This window comes from Crinia signifera, chromosome 19 (genome assembly GCF_055691185.1).
Source record: "Crinia signifera chromosome 19, ASM5569118v1, whole genome shotgun sequence".
Taxonomy (NCBI): Eukaryota; Metazoa; Chordata; class Amphibia; order Anura; family Myobatrachidae; genus Crinia; species Crinia signifera.
In genome coordinates, this window is record NC_139226.1 from 70,822,161 (window position 1) to 70,847,243 (window position 25,083).

Below are 25,083 nucleotides of genomic sequence, written 5' to 3' on the forward strand. Positions count from 1 at the left end.
TATTGAGGATGCTTCTGAGGAATTGGATGTGGATTCTGTTGGTGAAGCTGGCACACAGAGGGATGCGGATGATGACGATGTTGAGGATGATGTTGTTTGTTTTATGGCACCGACGGAGACAGTTGTTGCCCGGGGTGTGGAAAAGCCCATTGTCATGCCAGGGCAAAAGACCAAAAAATCCACCTCGTATATATGGAATTATTTCTACCCAAATCCGGACAACAACTGTCACGCCGTGTGTAGCGTTTGCAAAGCTATTGTAAGTAGAGGTAAGGACGTGCAGCACCTTGGGACCTCCTCACTGTTACGTCATTTGTAGCGCATCCATCAGAAGTTTTTGTCAAAAGAAACTGTGAACAAACATGTAGCAGCCCACCCAGCGTCACCGTCCTGCTCCCCTTTCTCTGTTAACCCCTTACCGCCGCAGCCTGTTTTTGCCTTCCTGACAGAGCCCTTTTTTTCAAATCTGACATGTATCACTTTATGTGGGGATAACTTTTTATTGCTTTTACTTATCCCAGTGATTTTGAGATTGTTTTCTCGTGACACATTGTACTTTAAGTTAGTGGTAAATTTTGGTCGATACAGTCTGTTTTTTTTTTGTGAAAAATACCAAAATGTCGTAAAAATTTTTTAACATTTTGCAATTTGCAAAATGTTACATTTTCTGCTTGTGAGACAAATAATCATACCACTCAAAATAGTTAATAACTAACATAGACCATATGTATACTTTATGTTTCCATCATTATTTCAACCTCCTTTTATTTTTTTTGGACACTAGGGGGCAGCAGAGTCAAAATTATACACATAACACAGAAAACGCTGCAATTGGCTGTTCACATTTGAACAGCCAATCGCAGCGATCGCCGATGGGGGGGACAGCAGACATCGTCCCTCTGTCACCACGTCTATAGACAGTTTAAAGTCATGACGTACATTTATGCCATGTGTCGGGAAGTACATCCCGGCCATGACGTAAATGTACGTCAAATGTCGGGAAGGGGTTAAATCCAAGGTCCTGCAATCTCCTCAAACAACTGCATCATCCCCATCCTCAGAGATTATGGGATTGGGAAGTAGTCCTGCACCCAATGTCATGATCCTGACTGAATCCTCTCCTATCCTGGATTCCTCAGAAGCATCCTTATCAGGTACACCTGTTGCTTCTGCTGCTGCTGGTGCTGCTGGTGCTGCTTCAAGGAAGGGGACCAGGAATGCTAGTCCTGATCACTTAGCCAAGCAACTGACTGTAAGTCAATCCTTTGAAAGGGGGATGAAGTATGCCAGCAGTCACCCCGTTGCACTGACGCCATAACAACTATGTTGGTAATAGACGTGCGTCCAGTATCCGCAATTAATTCTGTGGGTTTTACCCAGTTGCTAGAGATCCTGTGTCCCCGTTACCAAATTCCATCTAGGTTCCACTTCTCCAGGAAGGCAATACCCAGACTGTACACGGACATTAAAAAAAGCGTTGTTACTGTCCTTAAAAATGCCTCTGTACCCACTGTCCACTTAACCACGGATATGTGGACAAGCGGAACAGGGCAAACAAAAGACTACATGTCTGTGACTGCTCACTGGGTGGATGTATTGCCTTCAGCAGCAGCACCAACAGCAGCAGCAGCAAAATCATCTCCCATTGCTATTCAGAGGCAGGCTACACTGTGTATCACCGGTTTCAGTAAAAGACACACAGCGGAAAACCTCCTAGAAAACGGGAAGTCATTGCGCAATGGCTTACCCCACTTGGACTCTCCTCGGGATTTGTGGTATCCGACAATGCCACCAATATTGTGAGTGCATTACATGTGGGCGAATTCCAACATGTCCCATGTTTTGCTCACACAGTAAATTTGGTGGTGCACCATTTCTTGAAAAAGGACAGGGGTGTTCAAGAGATGTTGTCCGTTGTCCGGAAAATTTGTGGACATTTTCGCCATTCTGCAAGTGCGTGCAGGAGATTGCAAGACTTGCAAGAAAAGCTAAATTTGCCCTGCCATCAGCTGAAGCAAGAGGTGGTCACGAGGTGGAATTCCACCCTCTATATGCTTCAGCGGATGGAGGAGCAGCAAAAGGCCATCCAAACCTACACCTCGACCTATGACATAGGGAGAGGAACGGGAATGCACCTGAGTCAAGCTCAGTGGAGAATAATTTTCGTGGTGTGCAAGATCCTGCAGCCCTTTGAGGCTGCTACACGCGAAGTTAGTTCTGACACTGCCAGCTTGAGCCAGGTCATTCCCTTGATAGGCCTTTTGCAAAACCAGTTGGCGAAATTGAAGGAGGAGTTGAAGCACAGTGAATCTGCAAAATATGTAGGACTAGTGGATCATGCTATTAGTTCACTTAGCAAGGATCCAAGGGTCGTCGATCTCTTACAATTAGATCATTATATTTTGGCGACAATACTGGATCCTAGGTTTAAGTCTTACATTGTGTCTTTGTTACCAATGGGAACAAATCTGCAGAGGTGCAAAGACCTCTTGCTCCAAAATTTGTCAGCTGAAGCGGAAAGTGGCAGGCACATACAGATGGCGCGGGTCTTATTATTGCCGCCTATGGCGATGTTTCCGACACACGCCATGGCGCATACATGTAGCGAATCGCCGTGGCGCTTCACGACGAGTGCAATATCACAGACCAACCACCAGATGTCACTTTTAAAAACCTCATTTGCGCATGCGTAAGATTTGTGCTTCAGCGCGTGCATGATGCGCAGGAATTACATGAACTTTATTATACGATGAGCACCTCTCTAATGCCGCTGGCACGAGCGTGATCCAGTCTCTTCAGCCGAGAGTGCATCATGCTGATGCGGACAGAGCGGACAGAGAGGAACTGCAATTTATTTGACTGCTGTGAACGGGAAGAATAAAAATGAGTGAAGAAAAAAAAAATAAACTAAAAAAATGAAACAGTGACTGAGTTTACCATTTGACGTACATGTACGTCATGGCCGGGAGGTACTTCCCGACACATGACGTACATGTACGTCATGGCTTCTAACTGTCACTGCGTCTATAGACGCAGTGACAGTTAGGAGATGTAGCCGCACAGACGCTAATGCGTAACAGCAAACACCGTACTGTAGTTCTAAAGGTTGTACGACACGGACGCTATGCGTCTCAGTATACAGTACAGTATTGTTCTAAAGGCGGCCACAATATTGGAAACTTGGTCACAATATGGTTTTGCAGCATTACATTCACAGTATTGTGCGGTAAGTTACTGATGGGTAGATTTACAGTATGAAGCGGTGATAAGGGAGGAGAAGTGGAAAATGCCGTCCAATCAGCTCCTGACTGTTAAGCTACAGGCTGGGTGTAAATACTGTAGAATCAGTCATGGTAGTATAGTAGTCATTACACTGTACAGTTCTTGGCTGTAGTGTAGTGGTTATCTGCATGGTGTTTCACGCCGGAGACCCGTGTTCGATTACGGCGTTAAACCTTTAATATTATAGTATCAAATTTTACAGTTTTAACTAAGATATAATTATTGACAATATACTGTGTGATTAAAATATAATTATTTATATTTACAGTATAGTATTACATTTTACAGTATATTGTATAAGTAATGTATTACAGTATATAAAAACTACTGATAAACTACTGATAAACTACTGTACCCACTACTCAGCGGCGGGCGCACAGAATGGGACGCTGTTCCGCACAGGACGCACGGCGCATAGGACGCACGGCGCATAGGACGCACGGCGCATAGGACGCACGGCGCACACGCTATTGCAGTATACTGTAGGCGCCATTATCAGTATCACTAGTACTGTACCTGGACCTGTTCAGTATGTCGGACACTGGCAGAGTCAGGAGGGCAAGGCCCTTTGGCAGAGGGGAGCTCCTCACCCTGGTGGCTTGGCGGGACAGGCTCCTGGTCTCTAATCGGGAGATTGTGGAGGCCTACCAGGGGGCCCGTCAAGCCATCAGGGTGAGGTTCCATAGAGACAGGCCAGTTAGGAGCCTCCAGAGGAGATGGTCCGACCTGGTCCGTCGGGACCCTCAACTGCTGGACTCCCTCAGGCAAAGTAAGTACTGTACATACCTGTACAATGTTGAGTGCTATTGTATACAGTATTTTTTACTTGTTGCCATGGGGGATTTTACAGTATACTGTACCTGTATTTTTTTTAATGTGCTGATTGCTGTACAACTGTTCAGGTAGATTTTACAGAACTTGCTATTAGAATTAGAATTTAGAATTAGGGGGTGTGTCATTCTCCACCTGAAGGGTGTGTCTACAGTACTTCCATACAGTACACTACTGTACTGTACATGGAGATACTGTATTGTGTGTGGGGGGGGCGCTGACCTGGACAGAGAGGTTTTTTTGGACCGGGTCTGAGAGCGCCAGAGTCAGCTGTTCAGCAGTGGTATTGATACAGATTTGGGGGGAGCAGTATTAGACAGGTCCTTCTGAGCATTGTTCCGCTCTCCAACTCCAGGGCCTGGACCCCACTTCTTACATTCCCATTCCTGCAGCCACCAGACCTGGTTTCCAGCCCATGGTTGGGGTGATGTCAACATGTTAACCCCCGGAATCCATGGCAGATCATGTACTGTACAGTAAATTCTTTGCAATGAGCATGTTAATCCCTTCCAGAGTGTGCAACACCTGGAAGACCAGGTTCATCCCATGGCAACGAGCATGTTAACCCCCTAATATGCAATGAGCATTATAGTGTGTGTAGTAATGGGTAATGGACATTATGGAATGTGGTAAAATACTGTACATACTGTACTGTAATACAGTAGGTACAGTATTTTGGTGTACAGTATGGCATAATGTGTAGGACTAATGAGAGAGAGATGGAGATTGCTGCTACAGTACTGTGCAGTAATTCAGGGAGTCTCCTGCTGAAGAGGGAAGGCAACTACTGTATGCTGTACAGTACATGCTTGTTGCCATGGGTGATTTCCTACAGCATTGGTTTTCATGACATACTGTACAGTACTGTACAGTAAATTGTGGGCCCTTACAAACTTTTGATATGGGGCCTACAAATACTGTATCTGCAGTAATTACAGTATGCCTTACGCACTGTATTTCTTATTTTTCCAGGTATCAGCAGGATGACGCTGCAGGAGAGACATCACCGCCACTGTAAGTACAGTACAGTATACTGTATACAGTACAGAGCGGAACATTGCATATTGACTTTCAAACATGTGGGATACTGTACAGGACCACAGCATTTCATCCCTCCTGGAATGGGTCATTTTGGCAGGTACTGTACTGTACTGTACTGTTATGTACTGCACAGTACAGTATGTACTGTAGTGTTGATACAGTACCTTAACACATTGTACTTTATAGTACAGTATGTTCGTGTTAGAGAATATACAGTACTGTACAGCACAGTAGTTTTTTTGTGTGCTTTTCCGCAGTCCCAGTGGATGTCGCAGACGTGCCCCGTCGCAGGCGTGCCCCCCCTTCTCGCCGTCAACAGCGGCCAGCCGCCGTCGAGGAGTCTCCGAGCGTGGTTGGTAAGTACTGTTCTGTACAGTATAAACTTTCTATAGGCATACTGTACCTGTGTTGTGTAACCAGTTGTACTGTACTTCCCTTTACCAAACCAATACAGTATGTACTGTAACTCTAATAACCTTAATAACCTTAACCCATGTGCACTGCAGGTGAGGCAGGTGTTACTGTACTTGCGCAGAGAGAATTACAGTATGTACTGTACAGTAGATTTGGGTGTGTCATTTTGCACTGCCTCGCCTGCTGTGCACATGGGTTTGTCCATCTACTGTGGGGAGGATTTTGTCAGAGAGTGAAGCAGAGTAAGGGCATCAGTTCCTGCTGGAGCCTGTTCAAAAATACCCCTGCTTGCACGATACAGCCTCTTTATTTTGTCCTTTTTTTTTTTTACATTTGCAGCTCCAGAAAGCCTCCCTGCCGCCACCGAAGAGGAGAGGGCCACCTCTGCCCCCACCCAGCTGGAGGAGGAGTCTCTGAGCGCGGTTGGTAAGTATTGTACAGTATAACACCAGGGCTCTCACCATCTGTACCGGAAAGTATTTTTGAACAGGCTCCAGCATGTACTGAGGCCCTTGTTCTTCTTCACTCTCTGACAAAATCCTTCTTGGATGGACAAACCCATGTGCACTGCAGGTGAGGCAGGTGTTACTGTACTTGCGCAGAGAGAATTACAGTATGTACTGTACAGTAGATTTGGGTGTGTCATTTTGCACTGCCTCGCCTGCTGTGCACATGGGTTTGTCCATCTACTGTGGGGAGGATTTTGTCAGAGAGTGAAGCAGAGTAAGGGCATCAGTTCCTGCTGGAGCCTGTTCAAAAATACCCCTGCTTGCACGATACAGCCTCTTTATTTTGTCCTTCTTTTTTTTTTTACATTTGCAGCTCCAGAAAGCCTCCCTGCCGCCACCGAAGAGGAGAGGGCCACCTCTGCTCCCACCCAGCTGGAGGAGGAGTCTCTGAGCGCGGTTGGTAAGTATTGTACAGTATAACACCAGGGCTCTCACCATCTGTACCGGAAAGTATTTTTGAACAGGCTCCAGCATGTACTGTACTGAGGCCCTTGTTCTTCTTCACTCTCTGACAAAATCCTTCTTGGATGGACAAACCCATGTGCACTGCAGGTGAGGCAGGTGTTACTGTACTTGCGCAGAGAGAACTACAGTATGTACTGTACAGTAGATTTGGGTGTGTCATTTTATACTGCCTCGCCTGCTGTGCACATGGGTTTGTCCATCTACTGTGGGGAGGATTTTGTCAGAGAGTGAAGCAGAGTAAGGGCATCAGTTCCTGCTGGAGCCTGTTCAAAAATACCCCTGCTTGCACGATACAGCCTCTTTATTTTGTCCTTCTTTTTTTTTTTTACATTTGCAGCTCCAGAAAGCCTCCCTGCCGCCACCGAAGAGGAGAGGGCCACCTCTGCTCCCACCCAGCTGGAGGAGGAGTCTCTGAGCGCGGTTGGTAAGTATTGTACAGTATAACACCAGGGCTCTCACCATCTGTACCGGAAAGTATTTTTGAACAGGCTCCAGCATGTACTGTACTGAGGCCCTTGTTCTTCTTCACTCTCTGACAAAATCCTTCTTGGATGGACAAACCCATGTGCACTGCAGGTGAGGCAGGTGTTACTGTACTTGCGCAGAGAGAACTACAGTATGTACTGTACAGTAGATTTGGGTGTGTCATTTTGCACTGCCTCGCCTGCTGTGCACATGGGTTTGTCCATCTACTGTGGGGAGGATTTTGTCAGAGAGTGAAGCAGAGTAAGGGCATCAGTTCCTGCTGGAGCCTGTTCAAAAATACCCCTGCTTGCACGATACAGCCTCTTTATTTTGTCCTTTTTTTTTTTACATTTGCAGCTCCAGAAAGCCTCCCCGCCGAAATGCAGCAGGAGGAGGGTGACCCCGAAGGGGGCAGCCAGAGCTCTGGCAGCGGTAATCATTCTTACTGTATTGTTACAGTTACTATTATCTGGCAGTACAGTATACTGTACTGTGCTACTGTACATTACTTTACTGTATTAATGTTATTTTTTTTTTACACTTTTTTTCTACACAGGACGTCTGGTCATAGACACGGACGTGGGGGAGGAGGAGGAAGAGCAGGCGGAGGAGGGGCAGGTCCCCAGCACAAATGGTAAGTATTGTACAGTATAACACCAGGGCTCTCACCATCTGTACCGGAAAGTATTTTTGAACAGGCTCCAGCATGTACTGAGGCCCTTGTTCTTCTTCACTCTCTGACAAAATCCTTCTTGGATGGACAAACCCATGTGCACTGCAGGTGAGGCAGGTGTTACTGTACTTGCGCAGAGAGAATTACAGTATGTACTGTACAGTAGATTTGGGTGTGTCATTTTGCACTGCCTCGCCTGCTGTGCACATGGGTTTGTCCATCTACTGTGGGGAGGATTTTGTCAGAGAGTGAAGCAGAGTAAGGGCATCAGTTCCTGCTGGAGCCTGTTCAAAAATACCCCTGCTTGCACGATACAGCCTCTTTATTTTGTCCTTTTTTTTTTTACATTTGCAGCTCCAGAAAGCCTCCCTGCCGCCACCCAGGAGGAGAGGGCCACCTCTGCCCCCACCCAGCTGGAGGAGTCGCAGCAGAGCCCAGACAACTCTGATAGTGGTAATCATTGTTATGGTCACTATTTTCTACTATTATTTAACTGTATACTGTATGACGATACTTGATACGTACTCCATCTTTTACACACAGGACGCCTGGTAATTGATACCAGTGAGGAGGAGGAGGAGCAGGAGTTGCCCAGTGCAGATGGTAAGTACAGTATTGTACTGTACAACAGCACACCGCATGTACCGGATATTACAGTAATTGTGGGCCCAACATGTGTACTTAATCACATCTGTGGGCCCACCATGTGAACCCTCTAATACTGTACAGTACTGTACATACTGTACAGCAGGGGTGGCCAAACCTTTCCTCAAGATCTACAGTACCAACAGTTCATGTTTTTCAGGCAACCCGTGGATCTGTATAGTAGGAATGAATGCAGCAGGTTTGAAAATGTGACAGTTACTGTACTGTAGTAATGACTGCAGCTGTGCTCCAGCTTGGTGATATGGAAAACCTGGACCGTTGGTAGATCTTGAGGACCGGTTTGTCCGCCCCTGCTGTACAGCAAAGTACAGTACAGTACTTGTGGTGCCCACATGTGTGCCATATACTGCACAGTACTGTACAGTAACTGTGGGTCCACCTTGTGTAACGGAAAATACTGTATAGTACAGTACAGTATCTGTGGGACCGACATGTGTACTGTGTAACACCTGCTTCACTCTCTGGCAAAATCCTTCTTACTGTAGATGGACAAACCCATGTGCTCATCAGGGGCCAGATTCTATAAGCTTCAAAAGAGATAAGTTTCACAGTGATAAACAGCCAGCCAATCAGCTCCTGCCTGTTATTTTTCAAACACAGTCTGTGACATGGCAGGTAGGAGCTGATTGGCTGGCTGTTTATCACTGTGAAACTTATCACTTTTAAAGCTTATAGAATCTGGCCCCTGGTGAGGCAGTGTTACTATACAGTACTTGTGCAGTTAGATTTGGGTGTGTCATTTTGCACTGCCTCCCCTGCAGTGCACATGGGTTTGTCCATCTACTGTAGGAAGCAGAATAAGGGCATCAGTTCCTGCTGGAGCCTGTTGAAAAACACCCCTGCTTGAGATTATACTGTACAGTGTCTTTATTTCGTCTTTTTTGTACATTTGCAGCATCTGAAAGCTTCCCCCCCCACCTCGAGGAGAGGGCCACCCTCGCCGCCACCCTGCCGGAGCCTAGTCCAAGCGCGGTCGGTAAGTACAGTATTGTAGGTACTGTACAGTACTGGTGTAATGCTGTATCTGCACGCCCGATATTATTGTAGGATTGTACTGTATGCCTTAATTTAAGGCATACAGTACAATCCGATTCAATGTGATTATCGCATCGCATCACATGCGCCCAAATTGTATGCGATGCGATTTTCCATACGATTCAACATACAGTAGAATTGTATGGGAAAAAGGGTCCATGTCATTGTGTGTACCTTATACGGTACCTACTGTACTGTATCTGGGGTCCAACCATGTGGCACATCTGGATGCCTCAGCCAAAATAGATTTTGGTGACCATAACACTGTACAGTAAATTACAATATGTTGCAAACTAACCTCTTTTTCTGTTCTTTTCTGCAGTCCCACCCATCCACATGACCCTCCGCCCCCGCCCCCGCAGACCAACCGAACCATCCCACCCCAGGCCAGTGGCAGCTGGTAAGTACTGTACAGTACTGTACATTACTCTGATTTCATCTGGGACAGAGACAGCATGGAGTCACTGAAAAAGGGGCTACTGTACATGGATTATACTGTCCATACAACTTCCCCTCTCCTCCCAGCATGGCGACTAGGCCAATCCCGGGGCATTTTTTCAATCCCATGATTCGGGATTGAAAAATGCCAGATCCCGGGATTCCCGGGATCCCGGGATTGGCTCCCCATTAAAAAAAAAAAAAAAACTCCCCGGCCGCACCGCATATCTACTGTACTTACTTTTTCAAACACAGTCTGTGACATGGCAGGTAGGAGCTGATTGGCTGGCTGTTTATCACTGTGAAACTTATCACTTTTAAAGCTTATAGAATCGGGCCCCTGGTGAGGCAGTGTTACTATACAGTACTTGTGCAGTTAGATTTGGGTGTGTCATTTTGCACTGCCTCCCCTGCAGTGCACATGGGTTTGTCCATCTACTGTAGGAAGCAGAATAAGGGCATCAGTTCCTGCTGGAGCCTGTTGAAAAACACCCCTGCTTGAGATTATACTGTACAGTGTCTTTATTTCGTCTTTTTTGTACATTTGCAGCATCTGAAAGCTTCCCCCCCCACCTCGAGGAGAGGGCCACCCTCGCCGCCACCCTGCCGGAGCCTAGTCCAAGCGCGGTCGGTAAGTACAGTATTGTAGGTACTGTACAGTACTGGTGTAATGCTGTATCTGCACGCCCGATATTATTGTAGGATTGTACTGTATGCCTTAATTTAAGGCATACAGTACAATCCGATTCAATGTGATTATCGCATCGCATCACATGCGCCCAAATTGTATGCGATGCGATTTTCCATACGATTCAACATACAGTAGAATTGTATGGGAAAAAGGGTCCATGTCATTGTGTGTACCTTATACGGTACCTACTGTACTGTATCTGGGGTCCAACCATGTGGCACATCTGGATGCCTCAGCCAAAATAGATTTTGGTGACCATAACACTGTACAGTAAATTACAATATGTTGCAAACTAACCTCTTTTTCTGTTCTTTTCTGCAGTCCCACCCATCCACATGACCCTCCGCCCCCGCCCCCGCAGACCAACCGAACCATCCCACCCCAGGCCAGTGGCAGCTGGTAAGTACTGTACAGTACTGTACATTACTCTGATTTCATCTGGGACAGAGACAGCATGGAGTCACTGAAAAAGGGGCTACTGTACATGGATTATACTGTCCATACGACTTCCCCTCTCCTCCCAGCATGGCGACTAGGGTGGCCAATCCCGGGGCATTTTTTCAATCCCATGATTCGGGATTGAAAAATGCCAGATCCCGGGATTCCCGGGATCCCGGGATTGGCTCCCCATTAAAAAAAAAAAAAAAACTCCCCGGCCGCCCCGCATATCTACTGTACTTACTGTACTGTACATTGCGGTGCGGCCGGGGAGCCTGTCGGGGGGGGCGGGCGGGCTGTGGCGGTGAGCGGTGGGCGTCGGGAGGGATGTCCGGCGTCCTGCGGGGGGCGGGGGCGGCGTCCTTGGCTCTGCGCAGCGTGACCTCTGCAAACAAACCTACAGTTTTTCACTGTACTGTACTTTGCATTTTCACAGACAACCGTGAGAGGCTGCGGCTTCTCTGGCCACTTTTCCATCGGATGATTCGGTTTGTCTGCAGAGCTGTGGCAAACAGCCATCCTCGCCCCGAGGACCCAGTATCCAGAGGTAAATCATATTGCACTGTACTGTAGGTACAGTAGTAACTGGAATGCTGATTTTTGTGACCTCTAGATTTTTGTGACCTTAAATTTAGGCAGACACGATAATCTCGTCGATCACATCACATCCGACCAAATCGCATGTGATGCAACCAACGCGATCGTCCCTATTTTTCCATAGGATGCAATGTTAAAATGGACTGAGTCCATTTTAACATACAGTACGTAGAATTTTATCGGAAAAAAGGGACCTGTTCATTTCCCTACTATCGAACTACGCACGGAGTTGGATATACTGTACTGTAAACCTGGCCAAGCCCGAAGCGTGGCGCCCCACGATAGAGCGTGGAATACTGTACTTTTTAACGAATCCGCGTGTGCTCGCCACGCTTCGGGTTTACAGTACAGTATATCCAACTCCATGTGTACTGTAATTGGATAGTAGGGAAATGAAAAGGTCCCTTTTTCCCCTATGTTTCTATACTGTACTGTAGTTACAGTACAGTACTGTACTGTATGTTTCTTAAAGTACAGTAGTTTTTTGCTTACTGTATCGTACAGTAATACTACAGTATCCTTTTTATTCCCCAACAGAAAACTTCCATCGCACCATGGCCAACGTAGAAGCCATCATGCACCAGCTCGTGGACCATGCTTTTACGGTGACCTTCCAACGGCTGTAATTTTTTATTTTTTATTTATGCTGTACATAAAAGGGTTTACTGTATGTTCACTACTGTAGTATTGTCTCTTTATTGACAGCACATGTGCGACAAGGGATATACTGTACAGTACAGTAGTCCAATCAGTGGGGAAAAGGTTACAAGGTGAGGAAGACACAAATTTTTTTTTTTGGAATTTTTTATTTTTTTGGGTTGGAGGGATGGAGGGGGTTACCATTACTTTGGAACACTGACACACACAGAGGTACTGTACAGTAAGCCTGCTGAAGGAAAATATTGGATGCAGTGGGGAAAAAGGTAACCACGACACAGAACAAGAAAAACCATGTTAACAAAACACACAACTTTTTTTTTGCTTTTTGGAATTTTGTATTTTTTGGGTTTTTTTTCCCTTTTTTGGAGGGATGGAGGGGGTTACCATTACTTTGGAACACTGACACACACCGAGGTAAGCCTGCTGAAGGAAAATATTGGATGCAGTGGGGAAAAAGGTAACCACGACACAGAACAAGAAAAACCATGTTAACAAAACACACAACTTTTTTTTTGCTTTTTGGAATTTTGTATTTTTTGGTTTTTTTTTCCCTTTTTTGGAGGGATGGAGGGGGTTACCATTACTTTGGAACACTGACACACACCGAGGTAAGCCTGCTGAAGGAAAATATTGGATGCAGTGGGGAAAAAGGTAACCACAACACAGAACAAGAAAAACCATGTTAACAAAACACACAACTTTTTTTTTGCTTTTTGGAATTTTGTATTTTTTGTGGAAAAGCCCATTGTCATGCCAGGGCAAAAGACCAAAAAATCCACCTCGTATATATGGAATTATTTCTACCCAAATCCGGACAACAACTGTCACGCCGTGTGTAGCGTTTGCAAAGCTATTGTAAGTAGAGGTAAGGACGTGCAGCACCTTGGGACCTCCTCACTGTTACGTCATTTGTAGCGCATCCATCAGAAGTTTTTGTCAAAAGAAACTGTGAACAAACATGTAGCAGCCCACCCAGCGTCACCGTCCTGCTCCCCTTTCTCTGTTAACCCCTTACCGCCGCAGCCTGTTTTTGCCTTCCTGACAGAGCCCTTTTTTTCAAATCTGACATGTATCACTTTATGTGGGGATAACTTTTTATTGCTTTTACTTATCCCAGTGATTTTGAGATTGTTTTCTCGTGACACATTGTACTTTAAGTTAGTGGTAAATTTTGGTCGATACAGTCTGTTTTTTTTTTGTGAAAAATACCAAAATGTCGTAAAAATTTTTTAACATTTTGCAATTTGCAAAATGTTACATTTTCTGCTTGTGAGACAAATAATCATACCACTCAAAATAGTTAATAACTAACATAGACCATATGTATACTTTATGTTTCCATCATTATTTCAACCTCCTTTTATTTTTTTTGGACACTAGGGGGCAGCAGAGTCAAAATTATACACATAACACAGAAAACGCTGCAATTGGCTGTTCACATTTGAACAGCCAATCGCAGCGATCGCCGATGGGGGGGACAGCAGACATCGTCCCTCTGTCACCACGTCTATAGACAGTTTAAAGTCATGACGTACATTTATGCCATGTGTCGGGAAGTACATCCCGGCCATGACGTAAATGTACGTCAAATGTCGGGAAGGGGTTAAATCCAAGGTCCTGCAATCTCCTCAAACAACTGCATCATCCCCATCCTCAGAGATTATGGGATTGGGAAGTAGTCCTGCACCCAATGTCATGATCCTGACTGAATCCTCTCCTATCCTGGATTCCTCAGAAGCATCCTTATCAGGTACACCTGTTGCTTCTGCTGCTGCTGGTGCTGCTGGTGCTGCTTCAAGGAAGGGGACCAGGAATGCTAGTCCTGATCACTTAGCCAAGCAACTGACTGTAAGTCAATCCTTTGAAAGGGGGATGAAGTATGCCAGCAGTCACCCCGTTGCACTGACGCCATAACAACTATGTTGGTAATAGACGTGCGTCCAGTATCCGCAATTAATTCTGTGGGTTTTACCCAGTTGCTAGAGATCCTGTGTCCCCGTTACCAAATTCCATCTAGGTTCCACTTCTCCAGGAAGGCAATACCCAGACTGTACACGGACATTAAAAAAAGCGTTGTTACTGTCCTTAAAAATGCCTCTGTACCCACTGTCCACTTAACCACGGATATGTGGACAAGCGGAACAGGGCAAACAAAAGACTACATGTCTGTGACTGCTCACTGGGTGGATGTATTGCCTTCAGCAGCAGCACCAACAGCAGCAGCAGCAAAATCATCTCCCATTGCTATTCAGAGGCAGGCTACACTGTGTATCACCGGTTTCAGTAAAAGACACACAGCGGAAAACCTCCTAGAAAACGGGAAGTCATTGCGCAATGGCTTACCCCACTTGGACTCTCCTCGGGATTTGTGGTATCCGACAATGCCACCAATATTGTGAGTGCATTACATGTGGGCGAATTCCAACATGTCCCATGTTTTGCTCACACAGTAAATTTGGTGGTGCACCATTTCTTGAAAAAGGACAGGGGTGTTCAAGAGATGTTGTCCGTTGTCCGGAAAATTTGTGGACATTTTCGCCATTCTGCAAGTGCGTGCAGGAGATTGCAAGACTTGCAAGAAAAGCTAAATTTGCCCTGCCATCAGCTGAAGCAAGAGGTGGTCACGAGGTGGAATTCCACCCTCTATATGCTTCAGCGGATGGAGGAGCAGCAAAAGGCCATCCAAACCTACACCTCGACCTATGACATAGGGAGAGGAACGGGAATGCACCTGAGTCAAGCTCAGTGGAGAATAATTTTCGTGGTGTGCAAGATCCTGCAGCCCTTTGAGGCTGCTACACGCGAAGTTAGTTCTGACACTGCCAGCTTGAGCCAGGTCATTCCCTTGATAGGCCTTTTGCAAAACCAGTTGGCGAAATTGAAGGAGGAGTTGAAGCACAGTGAATCTGCAAAATATGTAGGACTAGTGGATCATGCTATTAGTTCACTTAGCAAGGATCCAAGGGTCGTCGATCTCTTACAATTAGATCATTATATTTTGGCGACAATACTGGATCCTAGGTTTAAGTCTTACATTGTGTCTTTGTTACCAATGGGAACAAATCTGCAGAGGTGCAAAGACCTCTTGCTCCAAAATTTGTCAGCTGAAGCGGAAAGTGGCAGGCACATACAGATGGCGCGGGTCTTATTATTGCCGCCTATGGCGATGTTTCCGACACACGCCATGGCGCATACATGTAGCGAATCGCCGTGGCGCTTCACGACGAGTGCAATATCACAGACCAACCACCAGATGTCACTTTTAAAAACCTCATTTGCGCATGCGTAAGATTTGTGCTTCAGCGCGTGCATGATGCGCAGGAATTACATGAACTTTATTATACGATGAGCACCTCTCTAATGCCGCTGGCACGAGCGTGATCCAGTCTCTTCAGCCGAGAGTGCATCATGCTGATGCGGACAGAGCGGACAGAGAGGAACTGCAATTTATTTGACTGCTGTGAACGGGAAGAATAAAAATGAGTGAAGAAAAAAAAAATAAACTAAAAAAATGAAACAGTGACTGAGTTTACCATTTGACGTACATGTACGTCATGGCCGGGAGGTACTTCCCGACACATGACGTACATGTACGTCATGGCTTCTAACTGTCACTGCGTCTATAGACGCAGTGACAGTTAGGAGATGTAGCCGCACAGACGCTAATGCGTAACAGCAAACACCGTACTGTAGTTCTAAAGGTTGTACGACACGGACGCTATGCGTCTCAGTATACAGTACAGTATTGTTCTAAAGGCGGCCACAATATTGGAAACTTGGTCACAATATGGTTTTGCAGCATTACATTCACAGTATTGTGCGGTAAGTTACTGATGGGTAGATTTACAGTATGAAGCGGTGATAAGGGAGGAGAAGTGGAAAATGCCGTCCAATCAGCTCCTGACTGTTAAGCTACAGGCTGGGTGTAAATACTGTAGAATCAGTCATGGTAGTATAGTAGTCATTACACTGTACAGTTCTTGGCTGTAGTGTAGTGGTTATCTGCATGGTGTTTCACGCCGGAGACCCGTGTTCGATTACGGCGTTAAACCTTTAATATTATAGTATCAAATTTTACAGTTTTAACTAAGATATAATTATTGACAATATACTGTGTGATTAAAATATAATTATTTATATTTACAGTATAGTATTACATTTTACAGTATATTGTATAAGTAATGTATTACAGTATATAAAAACTACTGATAAACTACTGATAAACTACTGTACCCACTACTCAGCGGCGGGCGCACAGAATGGGACGCTGTTCCGCACAGGACGCACGGCGCATAGGACGCACGGCGCATAGGACGCACGGCGCATAGGACGCACGGCGCACACGCTATTGCAGTATACTGTAGGCGCCATTATCAGTATCACTAGTACTGTACCTGGACCTGTTCAGTATGTCGGACACTGGCAGAGTCAGGAGGGCAAGGCCCTTTGGCAGAGGGGAGCTCCTCACCCTGGTGGCTTGGCGGGACAGGCTCCTGGTCTCTAATCGGGAGATTGTGGAGGCCTACCAGGGGGCCCGTCAAGCCATCAGGGTGAGGTTCCATAGAGACAGGCCAGTTAGGAGCCTCCAGAGGAGATGGTCCGACCTGGTCCGTCGGGACCCTCAACTGCTGGACTCCCTCAGGCAAAGTAAGTACTGTACATACCTGTACAATGTTGAGTGCTATTGTATACAGTATTTTTTACTTGTTGCCATGGGGGATTTTACAGTATACTGTACCTGTATTTTTTTTAATGTGCTGATTGCTGTACAACTGTTCAGGTAGATTTTACAGAACTTGCTATTAGAATTAGAATTTAGAATTAGGGGGTGTGTCATTCTCCACCTGAAGGGTGTGTCTACAGTACTTCCATACAGTACACTACTGTACTGTACATGGAGATACTGTATTGTGTGTGGGGGGGGCGCTGACCTGGACAGAGAGGTTTTTTTGGACCGGGTCTGAGAGCGCCAGAGTCAGCTGTTCAGCAGTGGTATTGATACAGATTTGGGGGGAGCAGTATTAGACAGGTCCTTCTGAGCATTGTTCCGCTCTCCAACTCCAGGGCCTGGACCCCACTTCTTACATTCCCATTCCTGCAGCCACCAGACCTGGTTTCCAGCCCATGGTTGGGGTGATGTCAACATGTTAACCCCCGGAATCCATGGCAGATCATGTACTGTACAGTAAATTCTTTGCAATGAGCATGTTAATCCCTTCCAGAGTGTGCAACACCTGGAAGACCAGGTTCATCCCATGGCAACGAGCATGTTAACCCCCTAATATGCAATGAGCATTATAGTGTGTGTAGTAATGGGTAATGGACATTATGGAATGTGGTAAAATACTGTACATACTGTACTGTAATACAGTAGGTACAGTATTTTGGTGTACAGTATGGCATAATGTGTAGGACTAATGAGAGAGAGATGGAGATTGCTGCTACAGTACTGTGCAGTAATTCAGGGAGTCTCCTGCTGAAGAGGGAAGGCAACTACTGTATGCTGTACAGTACATGCTTGTTGCCATGGGTGATTTCCTACAGCATTGGTTTTCATGACATACTGTACAGTACTGTACAGTAAATTGTGGGCCCTTACAAACTTTTGATATGGGGCCTACAAATACTGTATCTGCAGTAATTACAGTATGCCTTACGCACTGTATTTCTTATTTTTCCAGGTATCAGCAGGATGACGCTGCAGGAGAGACATCACCGCCACTGTAAGTACAGTACAGTATACTGTATACAGTACAGAGCGGAACATTGCATATTGACTTTCAAACATGTGGGATACTGTACAGGACCACAGCATTTCATCCCTCCTGGAATGGGTCATTTTGGCAGGTACTGTACTGTACTGTACTGTTATGTACTGCACAGTACAGTATGTACTGTAGTGTTGATACAGTACCTTAACACATTGTACTTTATAGTACAGTATGTTCGTGTTAGAGAATATACAGTACTGTACAGCACAGTAGTTTTTTTGTGTGCTTTTCCGCAGTCCCAGTGGATGTCGCAGACGTGCCCCGTCGCAGGCGTGCCCCCCCTTCTCGCCGTCAACAGCGGCCAGCCGCCGTCGAGGAGTCTCCGAGCGTGGTTGGTAAGTACTGTTCTGTACAGTATAAACTTTCTATAGGCATACTGTACCTGTGTTGTGTAACCAGTTGTACTGTACTTCCCTTTACCAAACCAATACAGTATGTACTGTAACTCTAATAACCTTAATAACCTTAACCCATGTGCACTGCAGGTGAGGCAGGTGTTACTGTACTTGCGCAGAGAGAATTACAGTATGTACTGTACAGTAGATTTGGGTGTGTCATTTTGCACTGCCTCGCCTGCTGTGCACATGGGTTTGTCCATCTACTGTGGGGAGGATTTTGTCAGAGAGTGAAGCAGAGTAAGGGCATCAGTTCCTGCTGGAGCCTGTTCAAAAATACCCCTGCTTGCACGATACAGCCTCTTTATTTTGTCCTTTTTTTTTTTTACATTTGCAGCTCCAGAAAGCCTCCCTGCCGCCACCGAAGAGGAGAGGGCCACCTCTGCCCCCACCCAGCTGGAGGAGGAGTCTCTGAGCGCGGTTGGTAAGTATTGTACAGTATAACACCAGGGCTCTCACCATCTGTACCGGAAAGTATTTTTGAACAGGCTCCAGCATGTACTGAGGCCCTTGTTCTTCTTCACTCTCTGACAAAATCCTTCTTGGATGGACAAACCCATGTGCACTGCAGGTGAGGCAGGTGTTACTGTACTTGCGCAGAGAGAATTACAGTATGTACTGTACAGTAGATTTGGGTGTGTCATTTTGCACTGCCTCGCCTGCTGTGCACATGGGTTTGTCCATCTACTGTGGGGAGGATTTTGTCAGAGAGTGAAGCAGAGTAAGGGCATCAGTTCCTGCTGGAGCCTGTTCAAAAATACCCCTGCTTGCACGATACAGCCTCTTTATTTTGTCCTTCTTTTTTTTTTTACATTTGCAGCTCCAGAAAGCCTCCCTGCCGCCACCGAAGAGGAGAGGGCCACCTCTGCTCCCACCCAGCTGGAGGAGGAGTCTCTGAGCGCGGTTGGTAAGTATTGTACAGTATAACACCAGGGCTCTCACCATCTGTACCGGAAAGTATTTTTGAACAGGCTCCAGCATGTACTGTACTGAGGCCCTTGTTCTTCTTCACTCTCTGACAAAATCCTTCTTGGATGGACAAACCCATGTGCACTGCAGGTGAGGCAGGTGTTACTGTACTTGCGCAGAGAGAACTACAGTATGTACTGTACAGTAGATTTGGGTGTGTCATTTTATACTGCCTCGCCTGCTGTGCACATGGGTTTGTCCATCTACTGTGGGGAGGATTTTGTCAGAGAGTGAAGCAGAGTAAGGGCATCAGTTCCTGCTGGAGCCTGTTCAAAAATACCCCTGCTTGCACGATACAGCCTCTTTATTTTGTCCTTCTTTTTTTTTTTTACATTTGCAGCTCCAGAAAGCCTCCCTGCCGCCACCGAAGAGGAGAGGGCCACCTCTGCTCCCACCCAGCTGGAGGAGGAGTCTCTGAGCGCGGTTGGTAAGTATTGTACAGTATAACACCAGGGCTCTCACCATCTGTACCGGAAAGTATTTTTGAACAGGCTCCAGCATGTACTGTACTGAGGCCCTTGTTCTTCTTCACTCTCTGACAAAATCCTTCTTGGATGGACAAACCCATGTGCACTGCAGGTGAGGCAGGTGTTACTGTACTTGCGCAGAGAGAACTACAGTATGTACTGTACAGTAGATTTGGGTGTGTCATTTTGCACTGCCTCGCCTGCTGTGCACATGGGTTTGTCCATCTACTGTGGGGAGGATTTTGTCAGAGAGTGAAGCAGAGTAAGGGCATCAGTTCCTGCTGGAGCCTGTTCAAAAATACCCCTGCTTGCACGATACAGCCTCTTTATTTTGTCCTTTTTTTTTTTACATTTGCAGCTCCAGAAAGCCTCCCCGCCGAAATGCAGCAGGAGGAGGGTGACCCCGAAGGGGGCAGCCAGAGCTCTGGCAGCGGTAATCATTCTTACTGTATTGTTACAGTTACTATTATCTGGCAGTACAGTATACTGTACTGTGCTACTGTACATTACTTTACTGTATTAATGTTATTTTTTTTTTACACTTTTTTTCTACACAGGACGTCTGGTCATAGACACGGACGTGGGGGAGGAGGAGGAAGAGCAGGCGGAGGAGGGGCAGGTCCCCAGCACAAATGGTAAGTATTGTACAGTATAACACCAGGGCTCTCACCATCTGTACCGGAAAGTATTTTTGAACAGGCTCCAGCATGTACTGAGGCCCTTGTTCTTCTTCACTCTCTGACAAAATCCTTCTTGGATGGACAAACCCATGTGCACTGCAGGTGAGGCAGGTGTTACTGTACTTGCGCAGAGAGAATTACAGTATGTACTGTACAGTAGATTTGGGTGTGTCATTTTGCACTGCCTCGCCTGCTGTGCACATGGGTTTGTCCATCTACTGTGGGGAGGATTTTGTCAGAGAGTGAAGCAGAGTAAGGGCATCAGTTCCTGCTGGAGCCTGTTCAAAAATACCCCTGCTTGCACGATACAGCCTCTTTATTTTGTCCTTTTTTTTTTTACATTTGCAGCTCCAGAAAGCCTCCCTGCCGCCACCCAGGAGGAGAGGGCCACCTCTGCCCCCACCCAGCTGGAGGAGTCGCAGCAGAGCCCAGACAACTCTGATAGTGGTAATCATTGTTATGGTCACTATTTTCTACTATTATTTAACTGTATACTGTATGACGATACTTGATACGTACTCCATCTTTTACACACAGGACGCCTGGTAATTGATACCAGTGAGGAGGAGGAGGAGCAGGAGTTGCCCAGTGCAGATGGTAAGTACAGTATTGTACTGTACAACAGCACACCGCATGTACCGGATATTACAGTAATTGTGGGCCCAACATGTGTACTTAATCACATCTGTGGGCCCACCATGTGAACCCTCTAATACTGTACAGTACTGTACATACTGTACAGCAGGGGTGGCCAAACCTTTCCTCAAGATCTACAGTACCAACAGTTCATGTTTTTCAGGCAACCCGTGGATCTGTATAGTAGGAATGAATGCAGCAGGTTTGAAAATGTGACAGTTACTGTACTGTAGTAATGACTGCAGCTGTGCTCCAGCTTGGTGATATGGAAAACCTGGACCGTTGGTAGATCTTGAGGACCGGTTTGTCCGCCCCTGCTGTACAGCAAAGTACAGTACAGTACTTGTGGTGCCCACATGTGTGCCATATACTGCACAGTACTGTACAGTAACTGTGGGTCCACCTTGTGTAACGGAAAATACTGTATAGTACAGTACAGTATCTGTGGGACCGACATGTGTACTGTGTAACACCTGCTTCACTCTCTGGCAAAATCCTTCTTACTGTAGATGGACAAACCCATGTGCTCATCAGGGGCCAGATTCTATAAGCTTCAAAAGAGATAAGTTTCACAGTGATAAACAGCCAGCCAATCAGCTCCTGCCTGTTATTTTTCAAACACAGTCTGTGACATGGCAGGTAGGAGCTGATTGGCTGGCTGTTTATCACTGTGAAACTTATCACTTTTAAAGCTTATAGAATCTGGCCCCTGGTGAGGCAGTGTTACTATACAGTACTTGTGCAGTTAGATTTGGGTGTGTCATTTTGCACTGCCTCCCCTGCAGTGCACATGGGTTTGTCCATCTACTGTAGGAAGCAGAATAAGGGCATCAGTTCCTGCTGGAGCCTGTTGAAAAACACCCCTGCTTGAGATTATACTGTACAGTGTCTTTATTTCGTCTTTTTTGTACATTTGCAGCATCTGAAAGCTTCCCCCCCCACCTCGAGGAGAGGGCCACCCTCGCCGCCACCCTGCCGGAGCCTAGTCCAAGCGCGGTCGGTAAGTACAGTATTGTAGGTACTGTACAGTACTGGTGTAATGCTGTATCTGCACGCCCGATATTATTGTAGGATTGTACTGTATGCCTTAATTTAAGGCATACAGTACAATCCGATTCAATGTGATTATCGCATCGCATCACATGCGCCCAAATTGTATGCGATGCGATTTTCCATACGATTCAACATACAGTAGAATTGTATGGGAAAAAGGGTCCATGTCATTGTGTGTACCTTATACGGTACCTACTGTACTGTATCTGGGGTCCAACCATGTGGCACATCTGGATGCCTCAGCCAAAATAGATTTTGGTGACCATAACACTGTACAGTAAATTACAATATGTTGCAAACTAACCTCTTTTTCTGTTCTTTTCTGCAGTCCCACCCATCCACATGACCCTCCGCCCCCGCCCCCGCAGACCAACCGAACCATCCCACCCCAGGCCAGTGGCAGCTGGTAAGTACTGTACAGTACTGTACATTACTCTGATTTCATCTGGGACAGAGACAGCATGGAGTCACTGAAAAAGGGGCTACTGTACATGGATTATACTGTCCATACAACTTCCCCTCTCCTCCCAGCATGGCGACTAGGCCAATCCCGGGGCATTTTTTCAATCCCATGATTCGGGATTGAAAAATGCCAGATCCCGGGATTCCCGGGATCCCGGGATTGGCTCCCCATTAAAAAAAAAAAAAAACTCCCCGGCCGCACCGCATATCTACTGTACTTACTTTTTCAAACACAGTCTGTGACATGGCAGGTAGGAGCTGATTGGCTGGCTGTTTATCACTGTGAAACTTATCACTTTTAAAGCTTATAGAATCGGGCCCCTGGTGAGGCAGTGTTACTATACAGTACTTGTGCAGTTAGATTTGGGTGTGTCATTTTGCACTGCCTCCCCTGCAGTGCACATGGGTTTGTCCATCTACTGTAGGAAGCAGAATAAGGGCATCAGTTCCTGCTGGAGCCTGTTGAAAAACACCCCTGCTTGAGATTATACTGTACAGTGTCTTTATTTCGTCTTTTTTGTACATTTGCAGCATCTGAAAGCTTCCCCCCCCACCTCGAGGAGAGGGCCACCCTCGCCGCCACCCTGCCGGAGCCTAGTCCAAGCGCGGTCGGTAAGTACAGTATTGTAGGTACTGTACAGTACTGGTGTAATGCTGTATCTGCACGCCCGATATTATTGTAGGATTGTACTGTATGCCTTAATTTAAGGCATACAGTACAATCCGATTCAATGTGATTATCGCATCGCATCACATGCGCCCAAATTGTATGCGATGCGATTTTCCATACGATTCAACATACAGTAGAATTGTATGGGAAAAAGGGTCCATGTCATTGTGTGTACCTTATACGGTACCTACTGTACTGTATCTGGGGTCCAACCATGTGGCACATCTGGATGCCTCAGCCAAAATAGATTTTGGTGACCATAACACTGTACAGTAAATTACAATATGTTGCAAACTAACCTCTTTTTCTGTTCTTTTCTGCAGTCCCACCCATCCACATGACCCTCCGCCCCCGCCCCCGCAGACCAACCGAACCATCCCACCCCAGGCCAGTGGCAGCTGGTAAGTACTGTACAGTACTGTACATTACTCTGATTTCATCTGGGACAGAGACAGCATGGAGTCACTGAAAAAGGGGCTACTGTACATGGATTATACTGTCCATACGACTTCCCCTCTCCTCCCAGCATGGCGACTAGGGTGGCCAATCCCGGGGCATTTTTTCAATCCCATGATTCGGGATTGAAAAATGCCAGATCCCGGGATTCCCGGGATCCCGGGATTGGCTCCCCATTAAAAAAAAAAAAAAAACTCCCCGGCCGCCCCGCATATCTACTGTACTTACTGTACTGTACATTGCGGTGCGGCCGGGGAGCCTGTTGGGGGGGGCGGGCGGGCTGTGGCGGTGAGCGGTGGGCGTCGGGAGGGATGTCCGGCGTCCTGCGGGGGGCGGGGGCGGCGTCCTTGGCTCTGCGCAGCGTGACCTCTGCAAACAAACCTACAGTTTTTCACTGTACTGTACTTTGCATTTTCACAGACAACCGTGAGAGGCTGCGGCTTCTCTGGCCACTTTTCCATCGGATGATTCGGTTTGTCTGCAGAGCTGTGGCAAACAGCCATCCTCGCCCCGAGGACCCAGTATCCAGAGGTAAATCATATTGCACTGTACTGTAGGTACAGTAGTAACTGGAATGCTGATTTTTGTGACCTCTAGATTTTTGTGACCTTAAATTTAGGCAGACACGATAATCTCGTCGATCACATCACATCCGACCAAATCGCATGTGATGCAACCAACGCGATCGTCCCTATTTTTCCATAGGATGCAATGTTAAAATGGACTGAGTCCATTTTAACATACAGTACGTAGAATTTTATCGGAAAAAAGGGACCTGTTCATTTCCCTACTATCGAACTACGCACGGAGTTGGATATACTGTACTGTAAACCTGGCCAAGCCCGAAGCGTGGCGCCCCACGATAGAGCGTGGAATACTGTACTTTTTAACGAATCCGCGTGTGCTCGCCACGCTTCGGGTTTACAGTACAGTATATCCAACTCCATGTGTACTGTAATTGGATAGTAGGGAAATGAAAAGGTCCCTTTTTCCCCTATGTTTCTATACTGTACTGTAGTTACAGTACAGTACTGTACTGTATGTTTCTTAAAGTACAGTAGTTTTTTGCTTACTGTATCGTACAGTAATACTACAGTATCCTTTTTATTCCCCAACAGAAAACTTCCATCGCACCATGGCCAACGTAGAAGCCATCATGCACCAGCTCGTGGACCATGCTTTTACGGTGACCTTCCAACGGCTGTAATTTTTTATTTTTTATTTATGCTGTACATAAAAGGGTTTACTGTATGTTCACTACTGTAGTATTGTCTCTTTATTGACAGCACATGTGCGACAAGGGATATACTGTACAGTAC

The 25,083-nt window shown here is 46.3% G+C and overlaps 1 protein-coding gene and 4 long non-coding RNA genes across 5 annotated transcripts; all 5 read left to right on the top strand.

Annotated features, from left to right (window-relative positions):
* The first annotated feature begins 3,902 nt into the window (after nt 1–3,902).
* On the top strand, nt 3,903–5,439 carry LOC146041871 (uncharacterized). The gene is made up of 3 exons (XR_014463639.1): nt 3,903–4,051; nt 5,086–5,127; nt 5,412–5,439. It is a non-coding gene; the product is annotated as an uncharacterized LOC146041871 (long non-coding RNA).
* A 1,924-nt stretch (nt 5,440–7,363) lies between these two features.
* LOC146041988 (uncharacterized) lies at nt 7,364–8,112 on the top strand. The gene is made up of 3 exons (XR_014463700.1): nt 7,364–7,439; nt 7,564–7,641; nt 8,035–8,112. It is a non-coding gene; the product is annotated as an uncharacterized LOC146041988 (long non-coding RNA).
* Nucleotides 8,113–9,243: 1,131 nt separating this feature from the next.
* Nucleotides 9,244–24,971, top strand: LOC146041561 (uncharacterized). Its single transcript, XM_083161515.1, has 10 exons — nt 9,244–9,322; nt 9,704–9,781; nt 10,370–10,450; nt 10,832–10,909; nt 22,043–22,123; nt 22,505–22,582; nt 23,170–23,250; nt 23,632–23,709; nt 24,185–24,295; nt 24,883–24,971. Exons 2-10 carry the CDS (start codon nt 9,718–9,720, stop codon nt 24,969–24,971), a joined length of 741 nt encoding a protein of 246 aa, XP_083017641.1. The 5' UTR covers nt 9,244–9,322; nt 9,704–9,717.
* LOC146041872 (uncharacterized) lies at nt 16,704–18,240 on the top strand. Its single transcript, XR_014463640.1, has 3 exons — nt 16,704–16,852; nt 17,887–17,928; nt 18,213–18,240. It is a non-coding gene; the product is annotated as an uncharacterized LOC146041872 (long non-coding RNA).
* LOC146041987 (uncharacterized) lies at nt 20,165–20,913 on the top strand. The gene is made up of 3 exons (XR_014463699.1): nt 20,165–20,240; nt 20,365–20,442; nt 20,836–20,913. It is a non-coding gene; the product is annotated as an uncharacterized LOC146041987 (long non-coding RNA).
* Nucleotides 24,972–25,083: the final 112 nt, after the last annotated feature.